This window comes from Daucus carota, chromosome 1 (genome assembly GCF_001625215.2).
Source record: "Daucus carota subsp. sativus chromosome 1, DH1 v3.0, whole genome shotgun sequence".
Classification (NCBI taxonomy): domain Eukaryota; kingdom Viridiplantae; phylum Streptophyta; class Magnoliopsida; order Apiales; family Apiaceae; genus Daucus; species Daucus carota.
The window spans coordinates 10,913,137-10,926,791 of NC_030381.2; the positions used below are offsets into that span (position 1 = coordinate 10,913,137).

Consider the following 13,655-nt stretch of genomic DNA (forward strand, 5'->3'; position numbering starts at 1 on the left):
ATAGGAATCTTCTTATCTTCCTCAAAGTCGAGAATGACAAAATCAGCAGGGAAGATTAGCTTTTTCACCTTTATCAACACATCTTCAACTATCCCCCTTGGATATGTAATCGAATGATTAGCCAGTTGCAAAGACATATTAGTAGGTTTCAGCTCCGGAAGACCAAGTTGCATGAACATAGACAAAGGCTTCAGATTGATGCTAGCTCCCAAGTCACATAAACACTTGTCGAATGACAGTTGCCCAATAGTACATGGGATTGTGAAACTTCCCGGATCCTTCAGCTTCGGGGGCAATTTCTGCTGCAACACAGTACTACACTCCTTGGTCAAAGCCACGGTCTCCAATTCCTCAAGTTTGAGTTTCGAAGATAGAATACATTTCATGAATTTAGCATAACTCGGCATTTGTTCTAGAGCCTCGGCAAAAGGTATGTTGATTTGTAATTTCTTAAAAACCTCTAGAAATTTAGCGAATTGTTTGTCGAGCTTATGCTTCTAAAGTCTCTTCGGAAAAGGGGGAGGTGGATATACTTGCTTGACCCCAATATCAGCTTTAGGACTAGACTTCTTGGCTGATTCCTTGCTTGCTTCCTCGTTGATTACATTCTTATCAGCTTCAACAACAGTTTTTCCACTATCAGACTTAGATGAGAGCACGGTGCTTCAACCTGTTGATCACTCTCTTCCTTGTTTCGCTCTGTTGCTGATTCTTTTTCCTTCGTAACCTTTCCGGATCTCAAGGTGACAGCCTGTACCTGTTCCTTCATCTCTTTCTTACCCAAATTGGCCTCGGTATCACTAGGAAGAGTTCTTTGTGGTCTATTTATCAACGCGTTAGCAATCTGCCCAATCTGGTTCTCCAAAGTCTTGATTGACACTGCTTGGCTTTTAATCATTAATTTCATCTCTTCCCATTCCGATCTTTCGTTGGAAGATTGTCCAGCCACCCCATGATTTTGTTGCTGGAATCCAGGTGGATGGAATTGCTGCTTCGGTGCAAACTGTTGTGGAAAACCAAAAGGGTTGAAAGGTCTAGCACCTTGCTGCTGAAACTGTTGCTGCTGTTGTGGCATGAAGTTCTGATTGTTGCTCCAGCTGAAATTCGGATGATTCCGATTATTGGGAAGATAAGTGGCAGGAGTTGGCTGTTGAGACCTCTGGAAGTTGCTCACAAACTGAGCGGATTCACTAGATATAGCACACTGATAAGAAGAATGTGCACCAGCACAAATCTCGCAAACTGAAGGTGGCTGCTGATTTCCCAGATTTGCCAAAGAATTCACCTTCATAGTAAGAGCCTTAAGCTGAGCAGTCAAAGCTGTAGTAGCATCAACATCTAGAATTCTTGCTGCTTTGCCCTGATGAAGACGCTGAGTCGGATTCTGATATTCGTTTGCAGCCACATCTCGATCAACTCATAAGCCTCATCATAGCTCTTAGCCCATAGAGCTCCACCTGACGCTGCATCGAGCATTGGCCTCGATTGAGGATCCAAGCCATTATAGAAGCAATTGATAACCATCCAATCAGGCATCTCATGATGTGGGCACTTTCCAAGCATCTCTTTGTAGCGTTCCCAAGCTTCACAAAGAGTTTCACCAGATTGTTGAGAGAATTGAGTGATAGCGTTCCTGATTGCAGCTGTTTTGGCCATAGGGAAGAACTTAGTAAGAAATTTCTGAGCCAGATCATCCCATGTCGTAATAGATCCTGCAGGAAGAGAATGCAAGCATCCTTTAGATTTATCCCTCAGAGAGAATGGGAACAGCCTCAATTTGATAGCATCTTCGGTAACTCCATTAAACTTGAAAGTGTCACAGATCTCGATGAAATCCCGAATATGCATATTAGGATCCTCCGTTGGAGAACCCCCAAACTGAACAGAGTTCTGAACCATCTGAATGGTGCCTGATTTGATTTCGAAAGTGTTGGCCGCGATTGCTGGCATGACGATGCTCGACTGAATGTCATTGATTTTCGGCTCAGAGATCAGAAATCCTTAAGAGCCTTAGCATCATTCGCCTCTGGTAGTTGGTCACCCATTGTAGTATTCTCTACTGTTTCTTTCTTAACTAATGCTTCCTACGAGCCTGAGAACGTGTTCGCATACACGTCACTCAAGTACCTGAAACACACACAAAGGAACTAAAGGGGGAAAAAAAATCCAAGTCAGTGAACTTTAACGACCATTGATGACAAGCACATAAACTAAAATATAACACCGAGTCCCCGGCAGCGGCGCCAAAAACTTGTTCGCATAAAATCACGCAAGCGTACGTGCTCACAAGTAATATAGAATGTAAATTCAGTTCGATCCCACAGAGACTGGTGTATCAAGTAATATGCACTTATGCAACAATGTATGGTTATTATTCAATGCTTAGACAAGTAACAAATTGGGGTTTGGTTATCTAACTTAACTAATTCAATTCGAATTATGATCTCAGAATTATAAACTAAGAGAATAACGATTTACTAGTGAGAATAAAAACATGGGATTCTAACTTCATTATATACTTCATTCAGAGTTAAGCCATATCGATATTTGATGGTTGATAACTAATCAGATAACACGAGACTGATACACGCTAACTGTCGTTATACGTGCACCATACTGTTTCACAACCACAATTAAGATAGAAGGTAAACAGACACCAATTATGCTTAGACCCTATATGTCTATAAGATTTGAAAACATAACGGTCGAAGAACAAGTTATCTAACAAGATTACATAGGGCTATGCAAGATGGTTAAAATCACATCACTAATCATGTATATCGAATACATAATCCTATGTTCGCATGGCAAGTCCTAAATCAATATATCCACTGTCGCTTCAATAAAGATTAACACACAACTTAGATGTTAGCTACGCATCTAAGAAGAATAATGTAACACCTGTAATATTTGACTTATATATATTACTGTATTCAATTTTGGTGATATACAAATTTTCGTGTGTTAATTGCTAAATTATGTGAATTCGACTTATTTATCGTTATGTTGTAACGCCTGTAATATTTGACTTATATATATATATATATATATATATATATATATATATATATATATATATATTACAATTTTTTGTTTTGGTGATATATAAATTTTTGTGTCTTAATTGCCAAATTATGTGAATTCGACTTATATATCGTTATATGACTTCTGGATATCGTTAGAATGTACTTATATGATATTTGGCGAGTAAATTTCGTTACGCAATTTAATAATATTACTAGTTGCGACGGTTTTGACTTAATGATAATAATTGTGATCGTTGTGCTACCCGATTTAATAATAATGGAGATTAAGCCGAATTAGTGATATTTGATTAGTTGCAAGTAGCCAATAGATTTTAAATTGTAAAATAGCGATTTGATATATATATTTCTCTCGTGATTTTACGTGTATTATATTCGTGCTATTATATTTTGTGTGATGTGAATATTAGAGCTCTACTTGTAGTAATTCTTTTTAAATCCATTCTTTGTCCAAAATTTTTGAAAACTATTTTATTAAACTTCTAAAATCCCATATTATTTGTGATATTAATTTCATGATTTATGGATTAGTACTTTATTTATTAAAACTCTCGCTTTAAATACTTTTTAAATCACACATTTAATAATTATCAAAAGACTAGTCTACCCTTGCATGCAAAATCTCTAACACTAGCAATAAGGGCAAGTTGGTAACTTCTACATTCCACTACCACATCTTGGTCAAGTCAAATGATCAAGAATACTTGAACACTCCACCACACTCCACTCATTCTCACACACCAACAAAATCAAAACCCTCTTCTCTCATCTCTCCCTAACCTCTCTCCCTCTCAGCCGAACCATATACACCCCCATTCTCCACCATTTGTTTCCATCTTCTTCAACATTTCAAGCTTGTCAAGTCAAGAACTTCACCATTCAATCTTGTATCTTCAACCTTAAGGTTAGTTTCATTTTGCATGTTGTGAATGGAGCCAAAATAGGGCCTTGGTTCTTATGAACTTAGGGTCTCTATTTTGGTGGCTCCTATAGATGATCAAGATGTGATTTTGGAGAGGTTACTCACCTCTTTTTGACCAAAGCATACTTGATTCATCACATTTGGCAATGACATCCTAAAGGAGCCGAATGTATAAGGATTGGTTTTTGGAGATTTCATGATTTTTGAGTTAGTTTCTTGAATATTCGAAAGGTATGATGATTTGCTGAGTTTTTGGTGTGATTTCAGCCCTTGCATGTCTTGTATTTTGATGATATATCAAGATTTAGAGCTATATATAAGAGGTTCTAGTGATGCATGTTGCTTTATGTGGAAACCGAAGTGAAATGCCATGATTTTGGATTTTTGTATGAGATTTTTACATAATGCATGCCATGATTCTTGTGAGAAATTGTTAGTTTAGTATATGCATGATAGTGTATAATGATAATCAGTAGCTATTGTGTGAATACCATGATTGTACATTCGAAAATTTGCTCAAGAATGCCATATAAAAATGTGCTCTGTTTTTGCTCTATGTTTGCCTCGGTTTTGTACATATAAGTGGCCAAATTTTGTGGTATCTTGGTTTGTGAAGATAGTCAGTAGGTATATGTATATTGTAGATTAGGATTTGTGGCTTGGATGATTGGTTTATGGTGTTTTGGAGGGTGTTAAGGTGGAAGGAGACACACACACACACTATGGCAGATTTTTGCACTAGAGAAAACTAGGGAATTGGAGGTGTCATGATTAGGCCCTCATAGGCCTGAGTTTCCTGGAGTTGGGACTTGGTTTGTAGAAGTCTCCAGTAGCATTAGAAGTCACAAAAACATCCATATTGATAGGTACACACACACATTTCAGAGAACACCCCAGAACAGGGCAGTGCACTTTGTGGTCATTTGCACTTTTGAGTGGTTAAAACCATGTCATTGGTGATCCCTTCATGGGGCCTTGCTTTATATGAGTTTAAGGAAGTCTTAGGAAGTTAACAAGTCATTAAAATGGTTAATTGAGTTAGTGAAGTAGGTTTCAAGTTAGTAAAAACAGGGCAGTGCACTTAGCTAGCTAGGCTGTTCTGTATCAACTTGGCATGGAGGCCTAGAGAGGCCTGAGCAAGGCCTTATTGTCAAAACAATTGCACAACTTATATTAAGGTCTTAGGTATTCAGAGGAGTCAAAATTTCACTAAGGTACAAGGTGGAAACATTGGTTTTTGCCAAGGCCCTCCAAGAGGTGCCAAACTGCCTAAACAGAGTAGTCACTAGAGTGCATTAGTTTTTAAAGGTCCTTGTAGGCAAGGCCTTTGAGTCACACCACTTCACAATGATAGTTTAGGATCATATCAACCTGTAGAAATTAACTTGGAGTGAATTCCTTAAGTGGAGATACCTCATTTCCACTAAAATACCCAAGTGTCATCGAGGGAGTCACATTTTAGAACTAAGTTAGAATGCATTGCTTATGAGTGTGTCATCAGTGAGGCCTTAACCTCATACTGAGTCCATGAGTTAGTTTTAAGTCATATAAGATAGTGCAAGTCAGTTTAGGTCAATGCACTTAGTATAGATGCACCATTCTTGCCAAGGCACACAAGTGTTGCCAAGGTAAGTATTCTAGTGAGTCAATTAGGATGCATTTCATTTGTGAGTCTTGTGAGGTGAGGCACAAGTGTGCCTTACTTTTGTTTGGTTAAGTTAAAGTCATTAGGGTGTAATTAGGAAGTGTTGGTCTTAGACCTTATGTGTTACTTGACTAATTGCTTAACTGACTTAGGAGATAAGTAGAGATTGTTAAGTGATAATAACTAAGTAGTAGAATGCCATATACCTTACTTGTTATGTGCATTACTTGATGAATATGTTACTTGTTATTAGTTGAGCTTAAGTTTATATATTTATATATGTGTATATATTTATATATATATACACACACACACACACAAAAGGGTAGTTAGCATTGTGTTGACGAGGATACTATTAATTATAGGTGCAAGTAGGAGGCTAGGAAAGGAACCTCTAGAAGATCCAGTACAAGTGTTCAGTAAGCTTAGTCCAGGCAAGTGAAACTCTCCGTTATACTTGCTCGATAATTGTATACCCTGTGAATGCATTGTTACTGCTTATCTAGAACTGGATCACCTTATCATCACCCTATGATCAGACTTCAGAATTCAATAATACCCTTAATACTTGAATTGACCTTTTTCATATAATATCACCTTACACCCACATGAATATCTTCTAATAGTCCCTTGATGCATATTGGGAACTTGATACCCCACATTGAACTGAATTATCTCTTTTGGAAGCCTGATCTTAATAACATTCCCTTATTTTATAAAGATCACTTAAACCTTGAAAGCACCTTTCCTAAATGACTTGTCTTTGATCAAGACCCTTTTTATTGAATTGAATTGAATTGAAATGACCTTAAAAGGAATTGGATAATATTTTATATTAAGACTGAGGCGCTAGTCATTTATTATTACAGCATCAGTAGCGGGGAGCCTGATGTTTGTATTTGGCCAATGTGAGCCGAGGATCCTCCCTGGTTGAATCACTTTATGTGGTTCAGAGCTTGGTGTGGGCTGATCACCCCTCAATGCTCATAGCGCTGTGTGTTTCCAATTCCAATAAATTTGCTATCTCACTTTGCACCTTTACTTGTGATTATACCTTGTGATATCCATTGTTGTTATTGCACTTGTTTTTACTGCATATTGTGAACTGTTATAGACTGCTTTCACTTGCTGAGCTTTTTGCTCATATATTGTGTTGTTTATTATAACCCTTCAATGAAACCCGAGAATGGCTCGTTTCAAGCAGACCGCCCGTAAGACCACCTCAGGATCGGGTATCGCCTACCGCCTTATGATGGAGCAGGTTGGGAACTCGTAGTTCCCTAAATTTATCTTTTGAGACTTTTGGGATTCTAAAACTTGTAGTAATGACTTGTAGTTTAATATTTTATAATTCTGTAGTTTAATTATTTACCGTAATATGCATGCTTTAGTTGGTTATTAAGGTGGGTCCGTCACAGTTGGTATCAGAGCGACAGGTTTGAGTCACTGAACAACATAGGATAAATGAATATAAGATAGGATTTAGTGGTAAAGATGAACTTAGATCATGTGGGACTTGGGGCGTTAGAATTTTTTAGGTTTTCTCACCATTTTTACTTATAACCGCGTATATATATATATATATAACTGTTGGCAGGTGTTATGGCCAAATATCAACTCGGAAGATGATTGCATAATCTCGCCTTACAAACAGGAAGGCCCATATTCAGGGGTTAGCCTCGTCTTCAGCAAGGTCCTCGCCATCTATATGGCCCAGAACGTGAGACCCAGCAATAGATGGATTTGGGTCAATAGAAGGGTCCCCGCTCATTATGGGTCCTCGCCCGATACGGACCCTCGTCCTAGGTACGTGTCGACCTCGCGGCCCAATGATTGGCGGCCCTAGTCTTCAAGGAGTCGTCGCCCTCTGTGATGAGGCCTCGCCCAATGCTTACCTTCTTCGCCATCAGCATGGTCCAGGGCACAAGGCCCAGCGTCAGGAAAGACCCGGTCTTTAGCCGAGTCCTCGCCCGGTATGGATCCTCGCCCGATATGGAATCTCGCCCGATGTGGATCCTCGCCCTTAGCGTGGGCCAAGACTTGCAGCCCAGTATCTAGCAGCCAGGGTCTTCGATAGGGTCCTCGCCCTCAGCAATTGAGTACTCGCCCAATATGCTTCTTCCTCGCCCAGTGTGGAAAGGACCAGATACGCCTGGTTCTCAGGCCTGATTATTATTATTTTATCTTGGGCCCAGGCCAACCGTCAGCCTCGCCCTAAGAGAGGACGGAGGGCTAGCCCATACAGCTGAGTCTGAGGAGGTCCACGTGAGCTAGTGCTGGTCAGCCCACCTAGTTCCATGCTCCTCGGAGGAAGCTAGTCTCCAGAAGCCCACGTCCGTCTGATCTAAGGCGGTGGCCCATCGCTGGAACCAAGGAATGAGAAACCTATTCTGATTAGGTTACTTGTTCCCCAAAAACTACGTCTGGCTTGATCCCTATAAATAGGGTACGTAGGCACATCGTTTGGGGAGAGGTCGCAACCCTGGCCAGAGCGAATACTCCTTCGATCTTGTGAGAAAACCCTAATCCCCCAAATGATCTCAGCCAAACCCAAAATCACAACCCATACTCTGTCGTCCGCCGTCATCGTCCACCAGAAGTTCCAGCAACCCTCCCCGAATCTGGTTATCACCAGATTCCTCCGTTAACAATTGGTGCTAGAAGGAGGGGCTTTTTGACATCTATTGGAGGAAGGATGTCACATGAGACGTAGAACGACGCTGTTAATCTAAAGAAGGGAAGGGAGACCTCGGAGACCCCGGCTACCAATCTCCTACCGTCGCCTCTTTTGATGTCCGGAACCTGCTATCCGGAAGACCTAGAAGGAAAGGATATTTTGAGGACATGGAACGCTGGACATCAGAAGTACTATCAGGAAAGTTCATATTCTCCCTCAATAAATATGTCGTTATATTTTCTATTTTGATATTTGCGTGACAGTCGTGGAATCGATAACATCACGCTCAAGACTCGGGGGTAGCAATGGTACATTCCGTCCGACCACATTATCATGTAAGCATGCTATTATTAAAAAAATTAGAACCTTTTGTATATCTTTTTTCGAATCTATATATTTGTGTCTTGTTTGGAGCATGAAGACCAGGGACAACCACCCTGCTGCTTTGGAATTCGTCTTCATGTGTAATCGAGGCACATGTTTGACACCCTCGGGATGCCTGGACAACCATCTTCATAAGATGGTTCGAAAGAATTCCTATGCCCTGGTGGCCCGTACTACCGGTAGACCATCAGGAAGACCCTAAGGGGTGCAGCTTTGGAAAACCCTCAGGGGTTGGAGTTTTTATTCGAAAATAATTTTTATTTTATTTATTCGTTTTCCCCAAGTAAGGTGGAGGGCGACGACCCACCTTCTTGGATGCCTGGGATCTAAGTGGATTATGTCCCTCCTATACTGGATGCCTGGGATTTAAGTAGATGATTTCCCCACTGTCCAGGAGGTTGTTTTTCCCCAAGTAAGGTGGAGGGCGACATCCCACCTTCTTGGATGCCTGGAATCTAAGTGGATGATTTCCATACTGTTCCAGAGGTTGTTTTTCCCCAAGTAAGGTGGAGGGCGACGACCCACCTTCTTGGATGCCTGGGATTTAAGTAGATGATTTCCCTACTGTCCCAGAGGTTGTTTTTCCCCAAGTAAGGTGGAGGGCGACGACCCACCTTCTTGGATGCCTAGGATTTAAGTAGATGTTGTCCCTACTGTCCTAGATGTCTAGAATTTAAGTAGATGATTTCCCTACTGTCCCGGAGGTTGTTCGTCCCCAAGTAAGGTGGAGGGCGATGACCCACCTTCTTGGATGCCTAGGATTTAAGTAGATGTTGTCCCTTGATGTGCTAGAAAAATATGATTTTAAAATCGCAAGCGCACGATCACCGTTTTAATATTTAAGATTCGTCCACAGGGATTAAAATTATTTTTCGCTAACCTATTATTCTTAACCTAGGCGAATTAGAACAATTTTTGTGAAGAGAGGTTCTTCTAAATTAATTCTAAAATTTCTACTTTTAAAAAGAAAATTAAGAAATCAAACTACTGTATATGATTAAGAACAGACATTAGAAAAAAAAAACAATAAATAAACAACTCAAATGATGTACTCGGTCGTGTTAATACATGAAATCAGCCAAAAATTTAAGTAGGAAACAAAGCACTAGGCAGAAAGCTTGACTCAGAATTGTTACAAATTTAAAAACAGAACAAGCAGGCAACTCGGTGTCAACCTCAGCAACAGAAACTCCGTATTACAAAACAAGGAAATCAAACAACAAAGAAATGACTCGGCAAACTAAAACTCAAAAACTAAACGCATCGTTAAAACAAGAATCCCTCCTGGCTGTGACTCAACTAACTGATTTCCAACACACAAACGCAGCAAACAAACAAACATTAACTACACACTCGGACAAGACTCGGCATTACAATAAGACGCAAACTCAAATGCAGCGAACACGACGAAATCACAGCTACACAACAACAAACTTAGAACTCGAAAAGAACAGCTCAACAAAATCAGCAGCCTCAAAACTCACCATTCGACTCAGGTAACAACGACTCAGCCAACAAAACCCAGCTAAACTCGATGCCACAGACTCAATACAAAACCCAGTACAAACGCAGTCAAATTCGACTCAAAAAAACAGAAGACTCGAAGGACCAACTAATCCAAATCGAAGCATACAAACTCGACTCGGTACTAGGGCAAAACATGAACAATGAACTCACGAAACAGCTATCACAGTAAAAACCAGAAGAAAATATCACAGCAGCGGAACATAAATGACTCGGAACTGACTCATCAGCAAAACTCAAAGAAAAAATAGAACTACTCGGACTAAACTCATCCTAAACCCGGCGAAACGAAGCAATGCATACTCGCCTATTAATCAACACGCAACTACTGACTAGCAACCCAGCAAGCAACAAAACAAAATCGTAGCACAACAGACTGAAAAAACAACAAAGAAACGACTCAGACTCGGAATTACAGCAGTTCAGACTTGACTTCACAAAACAACAAAAACTCGAAAAACAGCCATAGCAAATCGAAAACCCAGCATAAGATTCCAACTCGATTGCACAACTCAGACTAAAAGAAATCAAAACTCGGCGATATGTTGGTGACTCGGTGTAAAAGAAACAGAGCAGTGGTCGTTTATAGAACAAAATAGAAGCAGGGGAGGTGGGCATAATCTTAATAAAAATGAAAACAGAGGGCTGGAATTTTTAACAAAGCTTAATAAATTGATTAAAGGTGCCGGGCTGTTAAACGAGGGTTTTAAAACTGATTTTTTAATATTTTTTGTTAACTTACTACTTAGCAATTTACGCAATAAACCAAGAATAAGAAAATTTGGGGTTATAAATATAAACCCTAACACAAATTAATTTTGTGCTAGAATTTACTTGACTATTTCAAGAGATCACAAATCTACACTAATCACAAGCTCAATGATTCTTCGTTTCCCAAAAGCTTAAAAGCATGTGGTGGTACTTAGAAGAATCATACAACTTGGAGAAAATAAATTAAAAAGACAATACAAGATTAAGCTAAAAGAGATTTGCATAGAAATTAAAAAGTGTATACAAGCTTGGAAACGAAATTGGGGCTAGCAAAACGTAAATCTATCTAAGATACTAACTATAGAAATGACTAGGTAGAAAAGATGGGTAGGTAGATAGGTAGGTCATTACAAGTAAAGACAAGGGGGTATTTATAACTAAAGAATTAGGGTTTAGGGGTAGGGTGGCTAAATCTTGACCATCCATGTGCCTTGTGTGTTGGGAGGATTGTAGCCCTCCATGTGCCCTCTTGCTTGCCAACTCTCTTTGATTTTCTTCTTTTCTTTTCTTTTTCTTCCCTTGTTTTTGCATTTTTTCTTTTTTCTTTATTTATCAACAATTTCCTGAAATAAAATAAATAAGCGATAGATACTACGAAAATAAACAAAAGATAGGCACTTAAATATGCAAAAATATGGACTAATCAAACTTCCCCATACCTATCTTTTGCTCGTCCTCGAGTAAAAATCAAAAGAAAAGAAAATAAACTACGAAAACTAGATGCGATTCCTAGGCTCCTTTTCGTAGGCGTGACGGGTGATTTTAGGTTCACCAACCCGTTAAACTCGTAGACGATCTCTACAAGAGGAGTGTTGTCTCCTAAGGGTTTACAGAAGATATACCCATAAAATCTTCGAGACATTCTAGCAAGTGTCTACTCGACTCGGCTCTTATTTCGTTGGTGTTAACAAAAAGTGCTTCTAAGGAAAATACGACTCAAAGACTCTTTTAGTAATAATCAAGATACAGTTGCCTCTAATCTACTTGAATTGACACAAAAATTTACTAGAAATCCAAGGAGTGTAATGAATTTAAGGCCTTTGATGGATCCTAATCGTCTAATAACATTTTCTCCTTTTCAACCAATTTTGAACTGACCCAATCTCTATCGAAATAAATATCTAGCCAAACTTCACAAACCCTTATTCTTTTTTTTCTTTTCTTCTTCTTTTTTTTTCCTTTTTTTGCATTGACTTTATTTTGTCCGTTTTCTTAGGCTAACAATGTTACCCATGTAGTGAGCTTTAGGTCAGTGACTCCCAAACCAAATGGTCTTAGGGCACTAGGTTTTGAAATCCCCCGACGGACTTAATAACTTGAGTAACAAAGGACACAAAACGAGACTAGTCAATCTACTTTTGCCCATTTATCTAAAGATTTTATCTATAAACAACAATGGGTATTGAAGTAGTTATTCCTTTTCTTTTTCTATCTTTTTTTTTCTCTTTTTTTTATTCGCAAAGGTTCGATTCGACATTGTTTCAACGTGTGGGTTCTCTCTCAGGTATCAAATAATATCACTAGACAATCTCTCCATCAAAGGTCTTGTGCAAATGTGTGTGCCATCTTGGAATTACGAGTACAAATCGGTCGATACAAGTTTCAAAAAGACAACCTTACTCAACTACGTTCAAATTATCTAAAAGACACTACATATGTATACTTCTAGAAAACATGCTAACACCAACTACTCCTAAAGTTCGAGTGAGGGAAAGACAACTTAGCTAAAACATCTCTATTTTTGGATTTTCTAATTTTTCAATTTTTTGGGTTTTTTTTATCATTTTTTAGAATTACACTAAAGACCTCCCCGTACCTAAATCATGCATTGTCCTCAATGTATGCAAAAGAGAGAATTGAAATAAGAGAGTAAAGAGGAAAAATACCTGAATAGGAGATGAAGGGATTTTTATTAACTACTGAAACAACTTACGTGATCAAGGGTCGATGAGGTGGATGACCTCTTCCTCCGAATCAACAGGCAATTCTAAAAATGGTTTAAGACGTTGACCATTAACTTTAAAAACATTACCATTTTTAGGATCCTGAATTTCAACAGCACCATGAGGGAAAACAACTTGAACAACGTAAGGACCATCCCATCTAGAACGCAACTTACCGGGAAACAAATGAAGCCTAGAATTGTAGAGAAGAACTTTTTGGCCGGGAGAAAAGGATTTTCTCAAAATGGTTTTATCATGGAAGGCCTTGGTTCTCTCTTTGTAAATTTTAGCGTTTTCGTAGGCATCATTCCTAAGTTCGTCTAACTCGATCAATTGTAAATTCCTATGACTACCGGCGGTGGGTAAGTCGAAGTTCAATTCCGTAATGGCCCACATGGCCCTATGCTCTAGCTAAACCGGCAAATGGCAAGCTTTACCATACACGAGTCTATAGGGAGACATTCCTAAGACGGTCTTATAGGCGGTCCGATATGCCCATAAGGCGTCTATCAACTTGGTTGACCAATCCTTCCTATTCGAGTTGACCGTCTTTTCTAAGATTTGCTTAATTTGCCGGTTCGACACCTCTACTTGGCCACTAGTTTGAGGATGATAAGGGGTAGCAAGCCTATGAGTGATGGAGTATTTCTTAAGAAGAGACTCGAATTGACGATTCTTAAAATGGGTCCCTTGGTCACTAATGATTGCCCTAGGAGTTCCAAATCGAGAAAAGATATTCTCTTTA

The 13,655-nt window shown here is 39.2% G+C and overlaps 2 protein-coding genes and 1 non-coding gene across 3 annotated transcripts; 1 reads left to right on the plus strand and 2 right to left on the minus strand.

Annotated features, from left to right (window-relative positions):
• Positions 1 to 497: 497 nt before the first annotated feature.
• LOC135151588 (uncharacterized) lies at positions 498 to 1,950 on the minus strand. Its single transcript, XM_064090180.1, has 4 exons — positions 1,522 to 1,950; positions 950 to 1,384; positions 758 to 853; positions 498 to 644 (listed from the first exon to the last, which is right to left on the minus strand). The coding sequence occupies exons 1-4, from the start codon at positions 1,948 to 1,950 to the stop codon at positions 498 to 500; spliced, it is 1,107 nt and encodes a 368-aa protein (XP_063946250.1).
• On the plus strand, positions 1,535 to 1,641 carry LOC135150028 (small nucleolar RNA R71). Its single transcript, XR_010288382.1, has one exon. It is a non-coding gene; the product is annotated as a small nucleolar RNA R71 (small nucleolar RNA).
• A 10,954-nt stretch (positions 1,951 to 12,904) lies between the features above and the next one.
• Positions 12,905 to 13,306, minus strand: LOC135151602 (uncharacterized). The gene has a single exon (XM_064090211.1). The coding sequence runs from the start codon at positions 13,304 to 13,306 to the stop codon at positions 12,905 to 12,907; it is 402 nt and encodes a 133-aa protein (XP_063946281.1).
• Positions 13,307 to 13,655: the final 349 nt, after the last annotated feature.